This window comes from Quercus suber, unplaced genomic scaffold (assembly GCF_002906115.3).
Source record: "Quercus suber isolate HL8 unplaced genomic scaffold, Cork oak 2.0 scaffold_470, whole genome shotgun sequence".
NCBI classification, from domain to species: Eukaryota; Viridiplantae; Streptophyta; class Magnoliopsida; order Fagales; family Fagaceae; genus Quercus; species Quercus suber.
Genome location: NW_027069921.1, coordinates 497,424 through 523,766, shown reverse-complemented (window position 1 = coordinate 523,766; position 26,343 = coordinate 497,424). Strand labels below are relative to the sequence as shown.

General features: G+C 34.1%; 1 protein-coding gene and 1 pseudogene across 1 annotated transcript; one reads left to right on the top strand and one right to left on the bottom strand.

Moving 5' to 3' along the window:
* Positions 1-4,511: 4,511 nt before the first annotated feature.
* On the bottom strand, positions 4,512-8,663 carry LOC111996287 (probable receptor-like protein kinase At1g80640). Its single transcript, XM_024028248.2, has 10 exons — positions 8,343-8,663; positions 7,868-8,041; positions 7,484-7,734; positions 7,254-7,386; positions 7,076-7,139; positions 6,898-6,994; positions 6,645-6,747; positions 5,539-5,657; positions 5,335-5,424; positions 4,512-4,978 (listed from the first exon to the last, which is right to left on the bottom strand). Exons 1-10 carry the CDS (start codon positions 8,494-8,496, stop codon positions 4,820-4,822), a joined length of 1,344 nt encoding a protein of 447 aa, XP_023884016.1. The 5' UTR covers positions 8,497-8,663; the 3' UTR covers positions 4,512-4,819.
* Positions 8,664-18,668: 10,005 nt separating this feature from the next.
* On the top strand, positions 18,669-20,273 carry LOC111996297 (UDP-glycosyltransferase 92A1-like; annotated as a pseudogene).
* Positions 20,274-26,343: the final 6,070 nt, after the last annotated feature.

Genomic DNA, 26,343 nt, shown 5'->3' with positions numbered 1-26,343 from the left:
CCCATGTTGCTTGGCTTCATCCTTAACTTTCACAACCTCTTCTTTCGCATTCTCGACTAAGGCCCTGGCTTTCTCGATCTCCTCTATTTTCTCTTTCATCGCTACAATTTGGGTCTTGGAGGTGGCCAGCTGGTCTTTAGCACTGTGCAACTATAGCCTTTGGGTCTCAGCCTGTTTCTCGGCATTTTCTAGAGCAGTGACAGCATACTTTCTTTCCCTCTCTTCCTCCTGTAATTTCTTTTTGAGCTCTTCCATGCTTCTCTGTGCTACTTAGGAGGACTCCACGGCGGTCTTGCGCCTCCCTTCCTCTTCTATCATCTACCGAGAATAGGAATTGGTCATCTCTTCAGCTCGGAAGGAAGCTTGAATAGCCTGCCAAAGAAGATTAAAAGGTTGGATAAAAAGTATACATGTAAAGAAGAGAGAGAGAGAGAGAGAGAGAGAGAGAGAGAGAGTTTAAGTCATACCATGGCCAAGTATCTCTTGAGGCAGAGAAAGACATCAGGCTTCCTCATGGACCGCAACTCAGCCATATCTCCAGGAAGCAACAGCTCTTGCTCCACTGCATCAGCCACGTAACCGGCCCTTCCACCTTGAAAGTCTTTGATGGAAGCGTTATCTAGCAAGGAAGCCCCATGCAACATAAGAGTTGGAAGCTAAGCTGCGGGCTCAGGCAGAGGATCATCTCTCATCTCATTACCTCTCTGCCATGTTTTGGATAGTTTGGATGCTCTTTGAACCTCATCCTCGCGAGGGGGAAGGGTCTGCTCAGCTTCCATCATGTCTTTCCCTTTCTACTCCCTTTTTCTCTTCAAGTCAACTGGTTAGGGAGGGGGCAGATTAGGAGGAGGAGTGGGAAGCTTAGCACGGGTTGACTTCCCCAGTGTATCCTTCCTAGGTTGGGACTCTATCAAATCCAACAAGCTGGATTTAGGTTTGCACTGAATGCCCGTCTCATCGATTATGGGCGAAAGTGTGAGCCGAAGTCAGAAAAAGAAGCCTCCAGGTAAAAAACTTGGTTGAAAATGTCAAATTTGTCCTCAAACTCATCCACTTCTATCACCTCTTCCTCTTCCAGATGAGTGGTACAAGACGAAGTGGCAGCAATGGTAAATGGTTGTGATGACGATGCTTCTACTTTGGGTATGCCTTAAAATATGGGAGTAGTGCCTTGGGAGCCTTCAGGTTCTGGATGAGGATGAAGGACAGGTTCTGTGATGAGGGTACCCTCTAGGATTGGAGCGCCCTCGGGAAGGAGAAATCCTTCTACAGCAACACTGATTCGTTGAAAATGTGGATCGTGGGCCTCGATGACACACTTCAACGCTTGAAAAGCATGAGAGATCGGTGTGTATCCAAGTATTAGGTGAGCCGCCTTGAGCTGATTGTCTTCCTCGTTCACAAACACCTCGGCCTTGAGGATGTTGTCCAAGCTCTCCCTATTGACCAAACTGAAGTTTGGTTCAATGACGCATCTATTTGCAAAACCATAAAAAGCAAAGTGTTAGCAGCCTAACAACAAAGGTCACATTAAGGCAATGAAAAGGTCCTACTCCTATCCCTAGAGCCCCACCTGGTTGCCCCTCTTCCATCGGGCAAGGGATGCCATTATGCCACTCCCCAAACACGATCAGAAAATCCTTGTTTAGTCCTTTGCTGGACTCTGGAAGACACTGTATGAGCTTGATTTCGGGCTTCCTTGTTTTCAGGTAATACCCTTTCCTCTTTAGGTTGTGAAGGCTGTAGACCCAATTTACATCATGATGGGTCAACTATAGCCTCATTTTTTCGTTTAAAGCATCCACACACCCTAGTATTCTGAAAACATTTGGGGCGCACTGAGTGGGGGCTGGCCTAACAAACCTAAGGTAATCCCTCATTACTTGCCCCAAAGGGATTCTCACGCCACCTTCTATAAAGGCGATCATGGGAATCACCACCTCATCCTCTTCCCTCCAAAAATTCCACTCGCCCTCCTTACAATATCTCAGGCCCACGTTGAGTGGAATCTTGTAAACAGCCTTAAATTTTTCCATCCCTTCCTCGGACTCTACCAAACTCTTAAATTTACCCATTCCCAGGAAAAATTCAGAGAAGCTAAAAAAAGTCGGAAAAGAAAGGTGCAGGAAGAAAGACACAGAGAAGGGAAAGTAAAGAAAATTTGAAAGGTTTGGAAAAACTTACAAGAATGAGGAAGGTGTCCTCAAACGGACTCTTGAAGGGACACGAGTGAGTGAGAAGTATTGACAGATTCAACGTATGTGCTTAGAAGCTCTTGAATGCAAAGATAATTTGGACGAATTGATTTAAATGAGTATTTATACCAAAGTCTAAGTAACAGCAGGAATTTTCCCGCTCATGAGTAAAAAAAGATCTCTCCACCGCTAGATCACCATCGTGCCATAAAACATCCCCCCCCTTTTTTTCTTTACTAGCCCTTCTTTTATAGTTTTAATCTTCCTATCTTTTGCTTCCATCTGTTGATTGTCTATTTGCCCTTTTTTCTGGTCGTCCATCCCATCAGAAGCTTTATCGATACTCAAGTGGCTCACTCTGACCAACGTTATCCTGCCAAGGGGTTACCTCTCCATTAATGCGGCCAGGGGGGTTAGTTGAGTGCATTAAATGCGAGAGTGACAGCTTACCTTGGGGTTAGCCACTCCCCGAAATCAATCTTGTCAGGCCGAGGACAAGGTGTCCTCGGCATGGATTCAAGAGAATAGGCTTCCCCCCTTTCTCCTCAGAAATAGCTTGCTCTCCTCGGCATGGGCCTTGGGCCTGCTATATGAAGGACTGAGGTTATCAGGCCCACGGACCCCACAGTTGTTTAAACAACAATTTTCAATGTTTAAATAACATTATATGTATTTTCATACTGGAAGTTTCTTACCAAATTGGGCCTAAAGGTTTTGTTTCGTTTTGCTTTTTTGTTTTTTTTTTGAAGCCAAAACTAAATAATTTTTTAGTTCAAAACATATTTGACATATAATTAGATGATAAATATGATTTTTATTTTATTGAGAAATTATGAAAAAAAATAGCTCAAATATTTGATTTTTACAAAATAAAAATGTGAATACTTCAAAAAATATTACTCACCACATAAGTGTTACAAACTAATGTATTATTACCATTTAAAACACAACTAAAAAGCAATTAAGAAATTTATTTTATATTGCTAATGTGTCACCAATTACATTCATTGCCGCATTAGTTAGTAAATATTCATAATAAAATTAATAGTAGTTTTACTATTATTTATTGATTTATATGCTATTGATGTGACATTAATCATGTTCAGTTCATTGCAACATCATTTTTTAAGCTTTTAGTAATAATTAGTGGCAACCTTAACAGAACTCAAGGGATAACTCATTGGTAATCGTATTCTTTGTGATGCATTATATTGGTGGCTCATATTCTACTTGTTTCATTCCGACATTCCCCCTATTTACCTATTTAAATAAAAAAAAAAGCAGTAAATTTAAATATTAGGTAAATTACACTGACACCCGAGATATAACTTTCAAAAATGACACTCTGCTAAATGATTAAACCAATTGACACTTCACCCATTTTTCCACTGCCAATTCTATCAAAATAATTGACATCCTGCTAAGGTAAAATCCTCAGTTTTGTCCCTACCCACTCACATTATTCAAGTTGTGCCGAGAATGGTGGCAAGGTCGAAATCACTCCCCACCATCTCCGTAACTCAAATCCCGTCTTCTCCCCCTTGTCAAGCTCCATCGTTGTTCAATGCTTTCCAATTAGCCAATTAGCGAGTTAGGAGCCTAGGAGAGAGAGGGAGTGAGAGAGATACTTAGATATTTTAATGAGAATGAAAGAAAGTGGTGAATAAAAAAATAAAATAAAATAAGAGAAAAGCTTTGCAAAAGCTATGACATCTTTCTTCTCTTGAGTACTCTAACCTTTTGTAAAATTTTGAACAGTAATCCAAAGCTGGAAGCAGGAGGTTTTTTTTTTTTTTTTTTTTGGGTGGTGATTTTTATATAAAGCACTGGCCAATTGGGCTAAAAAAAGAGGTGATTTTTAGATGTCCGTATGTGAATGCTGTAAACTTACCTTTAGAAGTTAGAACAGACTTTTCTTTCAAAAAAAAAAAAAAGTTAGAACAGACTTTTGTCAGAGGAAAGGAAAGACGCAGGAAATGTTCCTTTTTTCTTTCCTTGCACCCTTTTTATTGAAACTTGAAAGTGATGCCTTGCACCTAGGTAATTGGGTTATTAAAACTCATCATGCCACATGACATTGCAGCATAGCATTTAGGACTTTTTCACACCATGAAAGGACAAAGGTGCAGGTAAAAAAAATGAGGTTTTTTATTAATACAAAATTATGAGTAACATTCTTAGCAATAATTTAACTTGAACGAATAAATATGGATTTTAGAGTCATATATGTAGCTCTAGAGTTTAATACCCCTTGCAAATTTTACTAATCCATACACCCAAAAAAGGAAAAGGATAAAAAAAGAAAAAGAAAAAAGGTTCAAAATCAAATCAGCTAATTAATTAATGTTGTCTAGATGCCCTCATATACACAAGTAATTTTAAGGAACTTAAGAACTGAATTGCTTTAATTTACAAAATGTGACAATCCAATACTCTTCTACTACAAACAGGTCAACTTCCCTTGGCCATCTTACCAGAGCTTTTAAGACAAAACCATCAAGTATACATGTAGTGGCGCGACCAAATTGACCTGGATCTTTGATTTAAGCAATGGAGACCCCCACAATAATGAAGCACCATCACCAAATATATGGTTGCCCTGTATCAATGTCCAGAAGGCACTCTTAGTGTTGTGCAGGTGGTGCAGGTTGCGTAACTTGTGAAACTCTTAGTGTGCCACCAAGCTCAATGGGAACAAGAGGAATGAGAGAATGCAAGACGTCTGTTATTAGTGGGCGGTAGCTTGGTTCTGGTTGCACACATAGCACAGCTACTGCAGCAACCTACACACATATCATAGTACCGGGTGCAATAAGTTGAGATGGGATGATCAAAGATCAAGTTAAATCTTGAGAAGAGATGTGCTTAAATAAATAACTTTGTCAGAGCTTCTAATTGCAATGCAATCCAAAAACAAGAAAATTTTTTTTGAGAAGGGCAAGAACTATCAATCTTAATCCATAGCTCACACCAGATTGTTACTCATTCTGCAAACCAAAAGTTAATTTTAAATGGGCAGAGAAATTAAAAAAAAAAAAAAAAAAATTGTAAAATCAGACCATGTCAAAAGTTTGTTCTGATCAATCAGCTAGTAAGAGTAAATATTAACAGGGAACTATTTCTTTTTTAGTTCACAAACCTGGTATAAGTGCTTCAAATCCATTGTATCTTTTATCACAGGATCCACGATATTTGGAAGTTTAGATCTGTCAGTGAGCTGGGGCATGGCCTGTACCCATAAATAGCTATAGCATTAAGTTCTGAAAACTAAATTTTTTTTCTTTTTTGGGATGCACACCAAATAAATTGGAGTGATGAGGTTTAAAGAGCAAGGAAGGAATACCCATGTGACAATAGATTGGCACTGAGATGGGGCCAGTTTTTCCACAGGCCTTCTTCCTAATAAAAGCTCCAGAAGCACTACTCCGAAAGCATACACATCACTCTTATCTGTCAATTTACCTGCAAAATTGAAAATATTGATTTTATTCCAAGAAGACTAAAATGCAAAATTTACATCTGTCTTAGAGATGTTACAAACAATGTTAAACAGCATGATTTTAAAAATCTATCCGTCTAATATTTTCATTGATTAAGTGCATTCTACGCCTGGAATCACTAATATGCTTGATGACAATATCAAGCAAGACGGTTTTTCAGATGTTTTTGACCATCTACAATAGGCAGGCAAAATTTATTAAAACTAAAAAGTTAAACATATTAAATTACAATTTATCCTATGATAAAATCAATATTCCAATGAGCAACCATTTCTAATGACAAAGATCCATTATCTATATTTTTCTCTCTGCCAACCTTTGTTTTTCCCATGTTACTATTTCTTTGTATTTTGTTTTCAAAAGTTGAAAACATACTCTTCTTTGCGGGGAACCATATTAAACAACTGTCCAACCAAATTAAACTTACAAGTCCACTGTCAAATCATCCATATTAATGCCTAAAGATCTTTGGCTTACAATTGCTCTTTGCACATCCAACTACACAGGACTGATTTTCCCAGGGAATAAATTCCACTTACATGGTGTGCCCCACCCTCAGTATCAATTGAACTTCAATCAAAATTTGTAGTTATGAAACCTATTGATTCAAACTACCACGTGAAATGAAAACTAAACATTGATATCCTTACCAAGCGCCAACTTTACGCACAAGTGTTTGTCTAGGAGAAATTCACAACATGATTGATCAGCCCTAAAGTGGCAGTACATGTGCATGTGCTTAAGATAGCTTAATCAAAAGACACACTGATTTTAAAATGTATATTACACTCATCACAGTCTCATAACATTATTGTAATTGTTAGGATCGAAACGATTTTATTATATTATATAATATAGTTAGCAAAGAAAAATTATATATTTATAGACATTAGCAACCAGTCAGACTTAAGAATACGGGAAGCAATTATTACAATTTTAGTTGGCATACCATCTAAAAGATACTCTGGGGCTACATAACCCAAAGTTCCTGAAAGCTTAATGTTGTTCCTGTTTTGGGCCCCATTGGACACCGCAAGACCAAAATCTGAAAGCTGATTCCAGACAATGTGAGAAAGAGAGAGAGAGCTTCAGTGAGTTAAAAGGAAGATAATTAAAATGTTCAGTAGCAATATATATAAGACAAATTCAGAATTTTATAAAGGAAATCATAGACTTCAATGTATTTTTTAAATAAATTTTACCTTGGCATTGAAGTCGGAATCCAAAAGTATATTAGATGTTTTCAGATCTCTATGGATCACTTGTGGATTGCAGTGCTCGTGTAGGTATTCTAATCCTCTGGTCAACAGTAGCAAATATGTTAACATTCAAGTGACAAACAGCAATAAAATAATTCAAAAACTGAGCAAACAAGCCAACCTTGCTGTGTCAAGAGCAACCTTCATCCGCATATGCCAAGTTAATGCCGATCCATGAGAAGGTCCTATATGTTATTAAAATTTGAAAATAAAGATATTAGCATTATTTAATTTCACTTTCTTTTTACCATTCATTTTTTCAGTTTTTAAAAGCAGAGAATAAGATTAGTATGTTTTACCGTGCAATTGAGTTTCCAAAGATCCAATTTGCATCAATTCATAAACAATAAACCTTGTCTCGCCGTGAATGCTGCAACCCAGTAGGGAAATTATATTTGGATGTTGAATTTTGCTTAACAGATCAATCTCATTCTGCAAATCCAAATGACAATTCAAGACCAAAACAATAAACTCATAATGCTAAATTTCAAGAAGCATAAACCCATTTAGAATTCGAAACAAACATTACCTCGAATTCTCTCTCAGCATCATGATTTTCGCAATTGAGTTTCTTCACAGCAGCATAGAAGTCATCATCCAACCGAGCCTTATAAACACATCCAAATCCACCCTCTCCCAATACATTACTGTCACGAAAGTTGTCCGTTGCTTTTTCTAGTAGCTTATACTCAATCAATGGAACAGATCCTTTCTTACCAACCATTTTAATGGAGCTGAATTTACTAAAAAATGGAGCTAAAGCAAGTCCCTTCTCAACAACTTCAAATTTAAAACCCAACAAAACAAAACAAAGAATCTCAGAGTCAGACCATCTCAAAAAAATTGATGCAAATTAATTAATTAATTAAACCTCACAAATGGTTAAGTAAAAGAAGATTGCAAAAGGATGTACCTGAGCTCTGAGCACTTCTTTTGTGGGATTTGTGTGAGAACTTCCTATGATAAATCCACAAAAATAAGAAAGACAAAATAATTACAACAAGAGCAGAAGAAGCAGCAACGAGTGCTATTAGCATTTTCTTGTGTGTATCCATGTGATGCTGCTCTTCGATTCCCACCTGAATTCCTGGTTGTATAGTGAACATATATATAGAAGTTAGCTATAGCAAAACCGCAATAATCTCATCAATTAAACCATTAGATTTTGTAGAAACCAAGTTTAGAGAAAAAAAAAAAGATGTATAATGATAACCATAATGGATAAAATCAACAAAAATAAATTTTCATAGTGACAGTATTAAATATACTAATCAATTTTTGGTTGTCAAAAATTTTGAATTTTGAATTTTGGAAATGATTTTGACCCGTGACCCATCTAACTAAAACCAAGTATGGCCATGAAGAACACAACTAGAGAGAGAAAGGACCTGGAGAGAAAGCAGCCATTGATGTGGAAATTGGAGAGGTGGGCGAGACTAATGGTGAGGAAACAGGAACAAGGGGCTGTTGGGTGGCACCACCCCAAATGGGTTTAATAAGAAAAAGAACAAACAGCAAAACAGGAACAAGAAGAAGCTTCATTGTTTGGATTTTTTTCAAATGTAGTAAGAAGAACACATGAAGATAGAGATATGTGGAGGCCTGTGGCTGTGGCCTGAAAAGGGACGAGAGAAGAAAAAAAAAAAGAAAAAAGATAGAGAATTTGTTAACAAGTCTATGTGAATGGTAAGTATGTTTTGGATCCTTTAGGCCTTGTTTCTTATTATAAGTCTTTTTGTTTTATTATTAAGTCTTTTTTGAATCCTCCCTCTCTCTCTCTCTCTCTCTCTCTCTCATAATTTTCTTTTCTTTTTCTATTTATTCTTTAACTGTTTCTGTCTTTTTCTCCCACATCTGACGTCTCTGCAATAGCAAAGGGTACAGAAGAAAGGTAGTGCAAAGTTAATTTATAGTGAAGTGGGGACAAGTGCAAAACACACACTCATGTGGGTAACAGAGGGAAAAGAAAAACACCCCAAAAAGCTGTGAGAATTTTTAGATACTCTCCTTTGGAAAAGACCTCGATTCTATTGGAAGAGGCAACAGTCTCCCTGTTTTTGATGACTTTTTTTTCTTTCTTTCTTTTGATGAATCTAGAGCATAGATTGGGCTGAATTCTTATTTTCTGAAAGGGATTATAGGGAAATTTATAGAGAATATATACTATAAATGCTTTGTGTTGTCACATATAATGAGATAAGGATTTATATTTATGAGTAAATATGGAAAAACACAATATATATAGGAATGCTTTATTTTGATTTGTTAAATTTTAATACAAATGAATAATAAGGATAGTACTAATATTTAGGAATGCTTTTATCATTTGTGAAAATGAAAATGACAGAAATTAGTATTTCTTCATTCCTTGTTTTCAATTTATTAATTAAACCACTTAAAGTTTTTTCTAAATGCGCAAATTGATGTTCATTACAATGACTCATTTTCTTTCATTTTTATGGGATGACATAAAAGAGGTATTTATATATATATATATATATAATGTAATTGTTACGACAAATGAAGAATGAATTATTTAAATTTTGAACCTTATTTTTTCTTATAAAAAAGATCAAGTAATACTATTAAATTAGAAGATTTTTGACATTATATTCTTAATATTTATCAAAATCATACTAACATACCCGTAACCTCGATCAAAAGGGATGCATGTATATTTCCTTGATTATATCATATAAATTGCCATATAGATTGTCACCCAAGAGTCAAGAACCCAAACTTACGTTTCCTACTTTACGTCTCCAAAAAAAATGAGAAATCATTGGAGAAATCAATCAAAGTCAAGAGTCATCTGAGATTTTTTAATTAAAAAAGAAAAAAAAAATCTGAGAAATTTTTTAAGAAAGGCCAAGACAGCTTTTGTGTTACTTCGTGGTTGTTGAGAAAATTTATCACTTAATGGAATATTAAACAGTTTTATTATTACCAACAGCCTTGTAGCTTTCATTATAATTATTGAATTATCAAAAATATATATTTATAAAAAAAATATTATTCACATATCAGAACTATTAACCTGGGAGCAACAAGGTATCTTTAACATAAGTGTGAGTCTCCCACCCTCTCTTAAAAGTTTCTATAGTTTTTTAGTGGAGTTATGGAGTGCCTTTGTGCTATAATAAATTTTCCTTTCCCTTGTGTGTGTGTGTTTGTTTCTCATAAACACAAGTATGAGTCTTATTAATACATATATCTAAAATTTAGTTAACCTCATAATATTTTGTCACATAAACTTTTGATATCTCAAAATTTTACACATCAATATTCTAATATATATATATATATATATATGAATTTAAATTCTATTATATATTTAAACTCTCAATTAGAATATTTCCAAATCATATTTTCTTTCAAGGGGTCATATCACTACAATATGTTAGGATCATATCACTTGCGCTGTGTTAAGGTACAATTTGTGCAATGTGATCCATCTAGTCTAATTAAAGACTTCCACCTCAATTAAAAATCCAACTCAATGACAACTCAACTAATTAGGCCTTGTTTGGATTTTTTTCTTTCATCACTCATCACTCCTCACTCAATTTCCATCACTCATCACTCATCACTTAAAATACCCTAATTTTCTAACCCCCACTCATTTGGCACATATTTTCAACATCTCATCACTCAAAATTTTCTACTGTTTGTGGGACCCACTGCCTGAGCACATGTTAGTGAGCATAAGCCTACCCGCCTCCCTCAACTCTTTTCATTTCATTTTCTTCTCCTTTAGTCACCATTGCCCTGTTACTCTCCTAACACAAACCCCAACCCAGTTAAGATAGTAGACGATCGGTGTTGATCGGTGTAGCGGTGGCGCCGATAGGTGTTGATCCTCCGACGTGTAGCGGCATTGATCGGCACTGATCTCCCACCTTCTAATGAAATCGACCTACCTCTCCTCTTTTTTTTCCCCCTTTGTCTTTCTCTGGAACAATTGCGACGAGGGAGATCGAGCTCATGAAATTGTGAAGCAACGGCGGTGAGGGAGAGGGTGGTAGCCATGGAGGATGTTTGTGGGTTTGTGAAATCGTGAAGCAGGCTATGGAATCAGACCCATGGTGAACATGTTTGTGGGTTTGTGTTTCTATGTTAGTGTGTATGATCTAACTCATGTGTTTATGGGTTTGATTTTCTGGGTTTGAGAAATCGGTACCCATGTGTTTTTTTTTTTTTTTGGGTGATAAAGTATATTTGGTGTTTCTGTGAAGAAGAAAAGAAAGAAAAAGAAAGAAAGAAAGAACGAACTGAAGAACTGATACAGAAGAAAGAAAAGTGGAAAAAGAAGAAGAAGAAGAGAGTGAGTCAAAAGTTGCGGTTGGTAGGTCCCTCAGTGTGTGTTTATTTACAGAAATGCCATTGAAAACAGAGTTATGGAAACTGAAAACACCTAAAATATGTTTTCAGTTTCCATAACTCAACTCAAAAATCAGAGAATTAACGTTAGAGATGATTTGTCAATTTATAGTTTGTTCACGTCATCATTTTGTTAAAATTGACTGCATTTATGAGAAAAAGACATCTGAATAGTGACTTCACAGCTCACAGCTCTCTCTACCATCTCCAGAAGGCTCTTGATGGGAGAAGCATCCAAATTTTTTTCCTGAAACATACAGATGGAGGACTGAGATACAATAGAATAGACTATATAAAGAAAGAAACCCCCAGAAAGAGGGGATGAACATTCTTCAAGAAAAAAGACAGAGAGGGGGAGAGGGAGAGATAGAGCAAATGATCATTCTGTAAAAATATCACCCTTGCTTATTAATGAGAGATCTATCCTCAGACCTACCAGAGGAAGAGTTTATACTGAATTGTCTTTATTTTCATTCATATTAACTGCTTTAGTTCTATTGGTCCTAAGCTTGTAATTTCCTTAGCATTGCAATTGATTCGGAAGCCCACTCTCTTAAAAATTCATTGTATTGGGCTTGGTTTGAAGGACTGAGAGCCACTATTCTAAGTGGGTTCGAGCTTTTCTTTTTGAGTCCTTACAGAAACCATAAAATAGTGGGTCCCACACTTAAATCTATTATTTAGATGATGTTCTCTAAATATAATTTTCAAAAAAAATTCCTATTTTTCCTACTCAATACAAAATTTTGAAAATAGCTGAGAGGATATTTTTAAGATACAATTTTTTTAACGGCATAGTTTTAAATAAATTGAAAACAGTACACCTATAGATTTATCCAATCTCTTTTTATCCTTTAAATTAAGGAGCTTATTTTTATCACAATTTTTTTTTTCACTCTTCAAATTTGAAGCTTATCATTAAAAAAGGGTAAATAAGTTTTATCCCCTTATCAAGATCCCAAAAAAAAAAAAAAAAAAAAAGGTAATCTAAACATTACTTTAAAAAATTTTAAAAGAAAAATCACAAAAATAGAAATGGTCTTCTAATTATCTTTTTTTTTCTTCAATAGTTTGAAAATTTTTCTTAAAATTGGGAGCCAAAATTTGAAAACTAGTTTTAATTTCAATTTTTTGAAAATTGTTTTCATCATGTTTTGAAAACAAAAACAAAAATTTTCTTACTAAATATATCCTAATAAAGATGAAATTTTAAGGGGTAAGAGCATTCCAATCAAAATTTTAAAAAAATTTAGCATTTAGTAACTAAAAAAGTCATTTTATAACATTTAACACATCACTTTACAATACAGCAAACATCAAAACTTCTATTTTTTACCACTTCATTTAAATATTTTTTTATTATTTTTTATTCTTCCTCTCTCTCCCTCCGTCTCTCTCTCTTTATTAATTGAAGTGATAATAAATTATTTTTTTTAAGATTTCAGCTACAGTAGAATGTCAAAGATGACATTCTACTATAGCTAAGATGTTAAAACTTTTAAGTATAAATGGAAAAAAAAAAAAAAAACTTTTAAGTATAATACCCTTAATATAATGTACATTTTTATAATCAAATGTTAAAAAATAGTATATTTAGCATTTGAAACTTTTGACGAGAATACTAATATAGTTTTATCCAAAATAACAGTAGTGGCAACAAAAAAAAAAATAATACTACTTTACTGAAAATGTTGAGAGTAGCTGTACCCTATAGACTATGGAGATTATCCTGTAATTGAGTAAAATGAAGTTGTCAAGTGTTAGGTGAATGGTAGGTTTGATACAGGGAATTCAGGTCCCAATTACAAAAGTCCAAACACGCCACCGAAACAGATTTTGAGCCCACATATGATACGTCCCTCGTTTGCTGTCCTTAGTATAGTACTTTTTTGTTTCTGGAAGGCCCCCACGTCAGTACGTCACCGCATGTATTATCTGTATTAGTATTACTCGCTAATTTAGCGCTAAGGATCATCAAGGAGGCCATGTGATATAAACAACATGGTCAGAGATTTAAGGGTCAGTATTGTGTCATAATCAGACCATTAGATCATTTTCCACGCAGCAATTCACATTATTTACCAGTTTTTTTTTTTTCTTTCTTTAAAAAAAGAAAAAAAAAAGTATATACTAGGTTTCACTTGGTCCATGGTAGTTGCACGTGTTGCAAAACCAAGCTCAAAGGTTTTGGGTTCTACGACCCAATCTGGCCCATGGTAAAGAAATGGCATCTGAGACTATTTATTTACTGTGCATGATATTTGAATAAAACTTAAGTATAGTATATTAGTGTTGTTAAGATTTAGTCATATATTTCTATCTCATGAAAAAATAGTTATATGGTTGAATTTTAAGAGAAAATCTAAAGAACAGAATCTAAGTACTGTATCTAAGTTTTATCTATAAGATTTATACATGTATGAGCCACACATATAATGAGTCAATGAGAGAGAGATATAATTAGATAATCCCATCATAAGATACTTTTTTTTTCTTAATAAAAGTATAAAATTTGTTTATAACATTTAAATACAAAAGACCTCAATTTAGTTGTAGCTAACCTTATGCCTCAATTATGTATAGAGATGGCCCTCTTGCAAATTTCCCTATGAATATCTCATCCTTCATTTGGGGTAAAATTTGGTCATCATTTCTTATATCTTGTGCTGGAGTCTTTTAGAGAGAGAAACACAAATCTGTCTATTGGGCACAAGAATTGCAATGCTTCTTTTGTGTGTAGAAGATCATTGTATATGTATCATGAGCAACCATCCAAAAGATTCAAAGTATCACTACAAGAGACAAATTTATCTTTAGACTACAATGTAAAATACTAGCCTTGATTTGAAAATTTCTTTTCTGGTTTGTAAGTTTTATATTTTATTTATTTATTTATTCACACGTTAAAACATATTATGTTCTTACAAAACCACAAATAATAACTTAATATACAAAATTCCCAACAGAATGATGAGATATTGGAGAAAGTGGTCCATGTGGGGGGTGGGGAGAGAGAGAGAGAGAAGTGGTTATGATACTCTTGAATTGCTTTCTTAGTGTCTTGTTAAGAAAGTAGAGGAAAACAAAAAAAAGGGGGAAACTGTTTTATTTAGAATATTTGATATTGATGTTTTGTGAGTTAATTTTAGTTGATGTGACTTTTTTTTTTAAATAAACTAGTTATTTAAAAAAAATGGAATTAAGCACTTTAAATCCCCCTCCCCATGTAACTATCAAATTAATTAATTATATATATATATATATAGCTAAGAAAAAAATTATGAATTCTTGAGCATGTATAGTATATGTGGGACATGTTAGAGTTGCAATTCTCACCAAAGATGGACCAACTTTTAGGCATCACGCTTTAAAAAGAAATATATGCAAAATACCTATCACTTTTTAAAGACTTTCAACATATGACTGAAGATTCTTTCAGCTTTATTCAAGACAATTACATCTCTACAACATTTTTATTTATTTTTTATTGTTTTAAAAAACATCATGTTGAGCTCATCATATCGTGCTAATCGTTAATCACACTAGCAAATTATATGTGAGACCCAATTATATATATTTAAAGATTATAGGAAGTTTCAATTAATTACAATTTATATGGGTTCTAGCCTCATTAACTTCCTGCCTCAAATTCTTGATGGGTTTAACAACAGTAGGGCCCTATGGCTTTATCAATTATCAGTTGTGTAACTATGTTGACAATTATAGCATTACAAGACAAAGATGTGCAAGTATGTGTATATATATATATATATATATAATTTCTACTAACTTCCATGATGAGGAAATTTTTAAATAGCTGCTATTTTAGCTATTCTGATTCTTGAGAGAGAGAGAGAGAGAGAGAGAGAGAGAGAGAGAGATTGTCATGTGTTAATGCTCTCATATTCTAGCAATAATTCTTCTAAAAAAAAATTATTCTAGCAATAATTAATACCCTCTCAAAGCATATGAGTATTGGAAAAGTCCATGTCTAAATGATGTCGGAAATTTTATTTATATTAGAGACAATATTGAGTGTTATCTATCACTTATCAGTGCGTAGTAAGCCAACGGTTCCAATATGGAAAAAAATAAAATCTGATTACCATTAATAAAAAAATAAAAAAACAATTTGCACCGACGGATCAAACATTATATTCGCACAAATTATTGTCATATCTTATATATGTTAATGCAATTTGGGGTATTGACGTCTTGGATTCATAGCTATTCTTCTAAATAGTTCATATTCTGTACAGAACATTAATGTCTATTCATAAACGTTTCACTTATATTACATGGAAAAATTGCATATTTATTAGGTGTACAGCAACCTAACCCTCATTCATTACGTGAAAGGTATTTGGATTTGGACTTGATATTATAGTAATTAGTAGATAGCAATTTGAATAATAGTTTGGATTAAAAAAGCTTAACTAAAAGCCAATTCAATTCCATTCGACTTGATGGCAACAAATAACAACAAAATAGAGATTCATTTTCTTGATTGAATTTGTAGTCCACGGTGTAAAAATAAAAATAAATTTGCTGCGACATTTCGCAGATTGCAAAGCATGGAGAGGATTTTAATTATTAGATATTTATTTGGCTATCGTCTGGATCAAATGCAGCAATCAATCATTAAAAAAATATGCTAGTATTTATTTATTTATTTAGAATGTAATATGCTAGTATTTGATTGACAAATATAAGTATTTCAACTAATTTTGGCACTTATAAAGTTATCCAATTCTTTCATTAGCAATGTAAGTGTGTAACAAGGGAGAGAGAGTTGTTTATAATGATTTAGATTTGCTGCATCATGCAATTACCACTTGTGAGATTTAAGGATTAAGATTGTAAAAAAGTAAAAAGTTAAAAAATGTAATAAAAAGATAAAATGTTACTGTAATTTTTTTTTATCATTTTTTTTTCTTTTTTTTAAAAGTTTCAACTTATGGCGTCCGCTCTTGATGATAACTTTTTATCATCAGATCAAAACACCAATCAATTTTTGGTGTAGACGGGGATTGAACTCTAGATCTCTTATACAACCATAAGAGATTTTACTAGTTGAGTTAACTAGAACCCACTTTTTATTTATTTGTTTATTTTTTTATTTCTTTTATCATCATCTTAACCTTTAGCAACCAAATAGTAATTGCGTGGTGTAATAGTTGGGTTATCGCACTGAATCCAAATTTTATTATTCTAGATATTATGTGTATAAAATAGATTAATTATTTTTAGATAACTTTATAAATACAATATGATTTGAACATATGATATCCACTTCATAATAACTACTTTTTACATTATACAAAGATACCTATTTGACTAATTTGCCTTATAATTTGGGTGATATTTTAGATCTATACCAATGTATAAGTGTTAGGATAATATTCCAACTTTCAGGTTGAAATGGAATGATAATGGGTCGCCCTAATTAAGCCGAGTCCATAGTCCATGGCTTTAATTAGCGCATTAGTAGTTTATTACTTTATTCTAGGACAAAAACGAAAATCTTAATGTATTCAATCAAATAAAAAAGAAACTACTTAAAATACATTCTTTTTAATTAACTTAACACGAACTGCACTGAATCTATTTAATTCATCCCTATGGGAACATTCTTTTTCCCCTAACATGTTGACAAATTTGGATTCATCGAAACAAGCAGATAATTAGGTTTTAAAACACGTGGTTTGGTTGGAGCTCCCCTCTCATTATTTTCTTTAAGTCTTATTTGGATTGAGAAGAGAGGAAGGAAGAGGGGAGTAGAGTAGAGTTGGCTTGAAATAGGTTAATTTTTAGCCAATTCTACTCTATTCCTTTCCACTCTTCCTCCCTTCTCAATCCAAATAGACCATTAATCTCAATATGAATGGAACTGTTATGGGTAATCTTGGGTTAATAGAGTTTAAAGGCCTCATTAGTGACAATCATCAAAGATCACAAGCGAAACTTGATATAAGGGTTCTCAAAAAATATAGGTTTATGCACTTATGTAGTTGCTTTGCTCTAGATCATATTTGGATGGTCTCGAATTGGCTTATGAGTTATGACCTCAACATTTCCCATCTTGCTCTTTAATCTAACTCCTAGGTGGCTATTAATAACTTATTATCCAAACACACTTCTGATTTAGGTCTTATTACTCACCCTTCAACAATTGATCATGATATTACTTGACCTTGCAATTCTCTTAATTTTTATCACACATGGATGTTGGATTGCATGGAGTATCATTGACTACTCTCCTTGTCACAAAAATCAATGTATCTATATATTGACTCAACTGGTAAAGTCTCTAATAGTTGAATAAAATATCTGGGGTTCAACTGATAGTTAAATAAGAGATCTATTATAGTATTTATATATTGACTCAACTAGTGTTTTGGCTTGATAATAAAAAGTTATTATTAGGAACAGACACCATAGGTTGAAACTCTTAATATATATATATATATATATTGGCAAATAGTAATGCAATGATCATAACAATTTCCATAATCTTTTTTACTATTGCTAATATGTAAAATTATTATTAAAACAAATCATTTTTACACGGTCCCATTATTGACATTTACTTTTTATTAAGACAAATCATAATATGTTACCTAAACAGTTGCGAAAAACGATTGTAATTTTTTTTTAAGTCTCTAGAATAGTTGTTAGATAAAAATGGGCAAACAATAAGGATTTTGCAATAAATTGAAAGTTATTTAGTACAAATTTTAAATTACAAGATATTAAAGTAAAATTACAAGGATATAAATAAATAAATAAAATAATGTAATATAGTTCAAAGTAGAATGAAGCTGATTTTGGCATTCTCAATAACGTATGACTTTAATTTGCGTCGCCGTATGCAAGTTCTCTCTCAGCTCTAGGCTTCGTAAGTAATTCTTTACTAGCTGGCTCAACAGCTCTTATTAGTTCGTCAAATTCAAGTCTTGGTTCAAGGCAACAATTTAAAGAGGCTATAATGAAAAATTATTAATTTATTCCAATATCTCAATGATGTTACTCGATGACACTTCTAATGGGACTAACGAAATCAACTACAGACGAACTCAATAAGACAGACGAGATCATTCTCTGAGACGAGCCCAAACAAGTGCCCACGTCACCGACGAAGGTAACAGGACCATTCAATACTGCCAATAATGCCTCAAACGGTTACAAAACTAGTTGCAGAGACCGTTGGGAGCATATTAAAGTCCCATTACTAAGCAGGTGGCATTACCAAGAAAGGCATTCAGTACACCTCCTCCTTACTCGCAAATGTTTAGATTTCACCACCTTCAGCCAGAAAATTGAAAAAAAAAAAAATGGGGTCTAAAACTCGTGAATACATAGTAATGCTACCATTCTTGGCTCAAGGTCATCTCATACCATTCCTAGCACTAGCAAGACAAATCCACCAAAGAACTGGCTTCACCATCACCATAGCCAACACTCCCCTCAACATCAAATACCTTCGCTCAACCATATTTTCCCATGATCTCCACTCAAACCCTTCATCTGATTCCAATTTCATCCACCTTGCTGAGCTCCCTTTCTGCAGTACCCAACATGGGTTACCCCAAACACAGAGAACACAGAGAACTTGTCACTCAAAGACATAGCAACTCTTTGTCATGCATCAATGACCCTTGAAGCTCCTTTCCATAGTTTAGTCCGTGATATAACAGACAAAGAGGGTAAGCCTCCTCTTTGTATTATATCAGATGTGTTCTTTGGTTGGGCTGTGAATGTTGCACACAGCATAGGTTGTGCTAGTATTACTTTCACCACTTGTGGTGCCTATGGCACTTCGGCTTATATCTCTTTCTGGCTGAATCTCCCACATCGTTTTTCTGAATCCGATGAGTTTGCTCTTCCGGGGTTTCCTGATAGATGTCAATTCCGTACCTCACAACTGCACCCATTTGCAAGAGCTGCTGATGGTACGGACACATGGTCTACATATATGCAGCCGCTTATTTCATATTCATTGCAGTCTCATGGATGGTTGTGTAACACAGTTGAGGAATTTGAACCTTTAGGATTGGAAATTCTGAGAAAATACATCAAACTTCCCTGTTTGGACTATTGGTCCTCTTCTTCCCTCTGCTGCCTCTAAGAAATGTTCAGACTCCAATATTTTTAGACAGCGCACCGGTAAGAAGCACGGGATATCACCTGAAAAATGCATTGAATGGCTCAATCTTCATCATCCAGGTACGGTTCTTTATATTTCGTTTGGTTCACAGAACACTATCAGTGCCTCTCAAATGATGGAGTTAGCTCTAGGTTTGGAAGCTAGTGGAAAACCTTTCATTTGGGTGCTAAGGCCACCTCTTGGTTTCGACATAAAAGGTGAATTTAGAGAAGAATGGTTGCCAGAAGGGTTTGAAAAGCGAATGAATGAAAGCAAACAAGGGTTGTTGGTTCAAAACTGGGCACCCCAGTTGGAGATTCTGTCAAATGAATCAATTGGTGCATTTTTAAGCCACTGTGGCTGGAACTCAGTGTTGGAGAGCTTAAGCCAAGGTGTGCCTATTATAGGGTGGCCGATGGCAGCGGAACAGATTTACAATTCGAAGATGCTGGTGGAGGAGATGGGAGTGTGTGTGGAGTTGACATGGGGAGTGCAGAGAGAGATTGAAAGGATGGAAGTGATGAGGGTGATAGACTTGGTCATGAACAAGAACGAGGGCCAAGGCAAGGAGATGAAAGAGAAGGCTGATGAGATTGGAAAGCGAATAAGGGCAGCAACAAAGGATCAAGAGGAAGGGTCTTCTGTCAAAGCATTGGATGAATTTCTAAGAACAATTTTGGCCAAGATGACATAAGAGTTTCATAATCATATAAAATAGTTTAGATTTGATTAGTTTATTTTATATATAGGATCTATAGATTCTAGGTGTTAAATAGTTTGTGTACAATAAGTATTACCGTAAATGATTTATTTCATTTTCTTTCCTGCTATGTGAACCATCCTAAATTCCTGTGTAAAAACAAGAAAATGGGGAAAAGAATTCTAAATAAAATCTGTATTTTTCTTTCTTGGTGTTGAAGCCGTGTTGATTTTTATTCAATGTAAAAAATAAATAAATCTTCTCAATTTCAAATGAAAATATTCTATTTTATGATTTAAATTTTATTTTTATGTCTAAGAGTATGCATAATAACATGTTATTTGAAATTTTAAAAATTACATGCTGTTAAATATACCTATAAAATTTTAAAAATTACACGTTAATGAAAGAAACTCCAGTCATATATAAAGAGCTACAACCTACGACATTGCTTAGATAGGTCGAAAATTATTTATTTATTTATTTTTGATAATGCGATAGTTATTACAAGAGAGAAATTTGAACTCTAAATATCCCAATTGAAAACAACAAAAAGTGCCAACTGGTTGAGTTATAAGTTAATTAATAATATTGTACTCTTATGTTTTAAGTACTCTAAATCGTCTTAGAGAAAAAAAAAATAATAATAATAATTTGAGGACTAAAAACTATATTAAAAAAAATGAAACTACGTACAATTTAAATCACTTTGCCTACCTATAGTTTGAAAAGTGTCACTTAACCCACCTGTGTTATGTTTCGGTCAATCTCCGTAAACCACCTCAAGCCCAACCGTTACAAAAACATCTCTTAACCCCAAAACACAACATAACGTAAATCAAAGCACCCAAAACTCATAAACTACGTACAATTTAAATCACTTTGCCTACCTATAGTTTGAAAAGTGTCACTTAACCCACCTGTGTTATGTTTCGGTCAATCTCCGTAAACCACCTCAAGCCCAGCCGTTACAAAAACATCTCTTAACCCCAAAACACAACATAACGTAAATCAAAGCACCCAAAACTCATAAACTACGTACAATTTAAATCACTTTGCCTACCTATAGTTTGAAAAGTGTCACTTAACCCACCTGTGTTATGTTTCGGTCAATCTCCGTAAACCACCTCAAGCCCAGCCGTTACAAAAACATCTCTTAACCCCAAAACACAACATAACGTAAATCAAAGCACCCAAAACTCATAAACTTTTTGAGAGAAAGACTTGTGGTGAGATCAACCTGCTCTTCGTGGTTTGGATTGTCTGGAAGGGGAGAAAACACAAATTTCGCAACATCAAAGCTAGGGAAGTCATGTGTGACTGTTGTTGATTTGCATTTGGGTTCTCGATGGCATTTTTTTATCGCTACCCACCCAAGTAGTTAGGGTTCATAAAATTTTCTCAAAATTGGTGTATGTTAAATGTGCATTTTGCTATTTATATGTAGAATCGCTTAGGATGTAGCTAATGTATTGCTGTGGTTGTTTATATAATGTGTATACCTGAAAGAATCAAGTTTATTTGTCAATGATTACACTTATTTGTGAATTGTGGGTAGTGTGGTCCCTATGAATTTATTGGGAATCTGGTTTTGCATGTGCTATATGTGGTCCTTTGTTTGTGTGTTATCTCTCAACCACAAAACAAATTTTATATGAAAACAAAACGGCACTATGTTTGGCTTGTTGTTGTTTTTTACATGTCAGTATGTAAACAAACTACTTATTTTAATTGTAGATTGTTGACTTCATATTTGACATTGAAATTCATGTTAGGGAATATTTTGTGGAAGACCCAACCCTGCGATATGTGGGTGGGTCTGTACATACATTGACAGAGATTGACCCTGACAAGTTGAGTTTTTTTGAAATTCGAGATTTGTGCCATCTAGTTGGTGCTTCTAAAGAACATAGTAGATATAGGTACTTACTTTTTGAAGGTGATTTAGAGCATGATTTAAGTGTCATAGAAACAAATCTAGGTGTGGTGAACATCACTACCCTTCATAGGGCATGGCTAGCTGACAAAATCATATTCTATACTAACATAGATGTGAGGAGCCACTGGCAGTTGAGCATCCTGATGGAGGGGGAGTGGCAAATGATGGTGTAGGTGGTGATGGAGGGGTGGATAGTCTTGGTCATGAACAAGAATGCGGGCCATGGCAAGGAGATGAAGGAGAAGGCTGATGAGATTGGAAAGCAAATAAGGGCAGTAACAAAGGATCAAGAGGAGGGACTTCTGTCAAAGCATTGGATGAATTTCCAAGAACGATTTTAGCCAAGACAACATTAGAGTTTCATAGTCATAAAAAATAGTTTAGATTTGATTAGTTTATTTTATATATAGGATCTACAAATTCTTTGTGTTAAACAATTTGTGTACAATAAGTATTACCGTAAATGATTTGCTTCATTTCCCTTCCTACTATGTGAACCATCCTAAATTCCTATGTAAGAACAAGAAAATGGCGAAAAGAATTCTAAATAAAATCTGTATTTTTCTTTCTCAGTGTTGAAACCGTGTTGATTTTTATTCAATGTAAAAAATAAATAAATCTTCTCAATTTAAAATGAAAATATTCTATTTTATGATTTAAATTTTATTTTTATGTCTAATAGTATACATAATAACATGTTATTTGAAATTTTAAAAATTACATGCTGTTAAATACACCTATAAAATTGTAAAAATTTTAAAAATTACATGTTAATGAAAGAAACTCTAGTCATATATAAAGAGCTACAACCTACAACATTGCTTAGATAGGTCGACAATTATTTGTTTATTTATTTTTGATAATTTGATAGTTACTATAAGAGAGAAATTTGAACTCTAAATGTCCCCATTGAAAACAACAAAAAGTGCCAACTGGTTGAGCTATAAGTTAATTAATAGTATTTTACTCTTATGTTTTTAAGTACTCTAAACCGTCTTAGCAAAAATAATAATAATAATAATAATAATTTGAGGACTAAAAACTATATTAAAAAAATAATGAAACTATATACAATTTAAATCACTTTGCCTACCTGTAGTTTGAAAAGTGTCATTTAACTCACTTGTGTTATGTTTCAGTCAATCTTCGTAACCCACCTCAAGTCCAGCCGTTACAAAAACACCTCTTAACCCCAAAACACAACATAACGTAAATCAAAGCACTCAAAACTCATAAACTTTTTGAGAGAGAGACCTGTGGTGAGATCAACCAATTCTTTGTGGTTTGGAGTGTCTTGAGGGAGAGAACACAAATTTTGCAACATCGAAGCTAGGGAAGGTATGTGTGACTGTTGTTGATTTGCATTTGGGTTCTTGATGGCATTTTTTTATCGCTACCCACCCATATAGTTAGGGTTTGTAAAATTTTCTCAAAATTGGTGTATGTTAAATGTGCATTTTGCTATTTATATGCAGAATTGCTTAGGATGTAGCTAATGTATTACCATGGTTTTTTATATAATGCGTATACCTGAAAGAATCAAGTTTATTTGTGAATGATTATACTTGTTTGTGAACTGTGGGTAGTGTGGTCCCTATGAATTTATTGGGAATCTGGTTTTGCATGTGCTATATGTGGTCCTTTGTTCGTGTGTTATCTCTCAACTACAAAACAAATTTTATATGAAAACAAAACGGCACTATGTTTGGCTTGTTGTCGTTTTCTACATGTTAGTATGTAAACAAACTACTTATTTTAATTGCAGATTGTTGACTTCACATTTGACATTGAAATTCATATTAGGGAATATTTTGTGGAGGACCCAACCCTGCGATATGTGGGTGGGTCTGTACATACATTGACAGAGATTGACCCTGACAAGTTGAGTTTCTTTGAAATTCGAGATTTATGCCATCTAGTTGGTGCTTCTAAAGAACACAGTAGATATAGGTACTTACATCTTGAAGGTGATTTAGAGCATGATTTAAGTGTCATAGATATAGATCCAGGTGTGGTGAACATCACTACCCTTCATAGGGCATGGCTAGCTGACAAATTAAATCATATTCTATACTGACATAGATGTGGGGAGCCACTAGCAGTTGAGCATCCTGATGGAGGGGGAGTGGCAAATGATGGTGTAGGTGGTGATGGAGGGGTGGATAGTCTTGGTCATGAACAAGAACGAGGGCCAAGGCAAGGAGATGAAGAAGAAGGCAATGAGATTGGAAAGTGAATAAGGGCAGCAACAAAGGATCAAGAGGAGGGGCTTCTGTCAAAGCATTGGATGAATTTGTAAGAATGATTTTAGCCAAGATGACATTAGAGTTTCATAATCATAAAAAATAGTTTAGATTTGGTTAGTTTATTTTATATATAGGATCTACAAATTCTTTGTGTTAAACGGTTTGTGTACAATAAGTATTACCGTAAATGATTTGCTTCATTTCCTTTCCTACTATGTGAACCATCCTAAATTCCTATGTAAGAATAAGAAAATGGGGAAAAGAATTCTAAATAAAATCTGTATTTTTCTTTCTTGGTGTTGAAACCGTGTTGATTTTTATTCAATGTAAAAAATAAATAAATCTTCTCAATTTAAAATGAAATCACTCTATTTTATGATTTAAATTTTATTTTTATGTTTAAGAGTATACATAATAACATGTTATTTGAAATTTCAAAAATTACATTCTGTTAAATATACCTATAAAATTTTAAAAATTACATGTTAATGAAAAAAACTCCAGTCATATATAAAGAGCTACAACCTACAACATTGCTTAGATAGGTCGACAATTATTTATTTATTTATTTTTGATAATTCGATAGTTACTATAAGTGGGAAATTTGAACTCTAAATGTCATCATTGAAAGCACCAAAAAGTGCTAACTAGTTGAGCTATAAGCTAATTAATAATATTGCACTCTTATGTTTTTAAGTACTCTAAATCGTCTTAGTAAAAAAAATAAAAATAAAATAAATTTGAGGATTAAAAACTATATTAAAAAAAAATGAAACTATGTACTATTTAACATTATTATATGTCCTATAATTAATTATCTAGGTTATTATTAGGGGTAATTACACAGAACCCACCAATGGTTTGGGCAAAAATCACTTTGCCTACCTGTGGTTTGAAAAATGTCACTTAATCCCCCTGTGGTTTGTTTCCGTCAATCTTCGTAACCCACCTCAAGCCTAGTCGTTACAAAAACACATCTTAACCCCAAAACACAATATAGTGCAAATCAAAACACCCAAAACTTAGAAACTTTTCGAGAGAGAGAGACCTGTGGCAAGATCAATGTGTTCTTCGTGGTTTGGCGTGTCTGGTAGGGGAGAAAACACAAGTTTCACACCATCGAATCTAGGGAAGGTATGTGTGACTATTTTTGATCTGCATTTAGGTTCTTGATGACATTTTTTTTATCGCGACCCATCCACGTTAGGGTTTGTAAAATTTTCTCAAAATTGGTGTATGTTAAATGTGCATTTTGCTATTTATGTGTGGAATCGCTTCGGATGTACCTAACGTATTGCTATGTTTATATAATGCATATAACTGAAAGAATCAAGTTTATTTGTCAATGATTACACTTGTTTATGAACTGTGGGTAGTGTGGCCCCTATGAATTTGTTTGGCTTGTTGTCTCTTTTGGCTTGTTGTTATTTTCTGCATGTCAGTATGTAAACAAACTACTTATTTCAATTGCAGATGGTTGGCTTCACATTTGACCTTAAAGTTCATGTTGGGGGATGTTTTGTGGAGGACCCAACCCAACAATATGTGGGTGGCTTTGTACATGCATTGATAGAGATTGACCCTGACAAGTTGAGTTTCTTTGAAATTCGAGATTTATGCCATCTAGTTGATGATCCTAAAGAACACAGTAGATATAGGTATTTACTTCCTGAAGGTGATCTAGAGCATGATTTAAGGGTCACTGAAACAAATCGAGATGTGGTGAACATGACTACCTTTCATAGGACAGGGCCAGTTGACAAAATCATAATATATACTGACATAGATGTGGAGCCACTAGCAGTTAAGCATCTAGATGAAGGGTGGTGGCAGATGATGGTGTAGGTGGTGATGGAGAGGTGGATGAAATAGATTTGGAGAGTGATTATGATGAAGTTGTATTGGAGGAAGAAGAAGATGTTGAGAATGTTGAGGTTGGTGCAAGAGTTGAAGAACAGGATGTTGAGGTTAGTGCAAG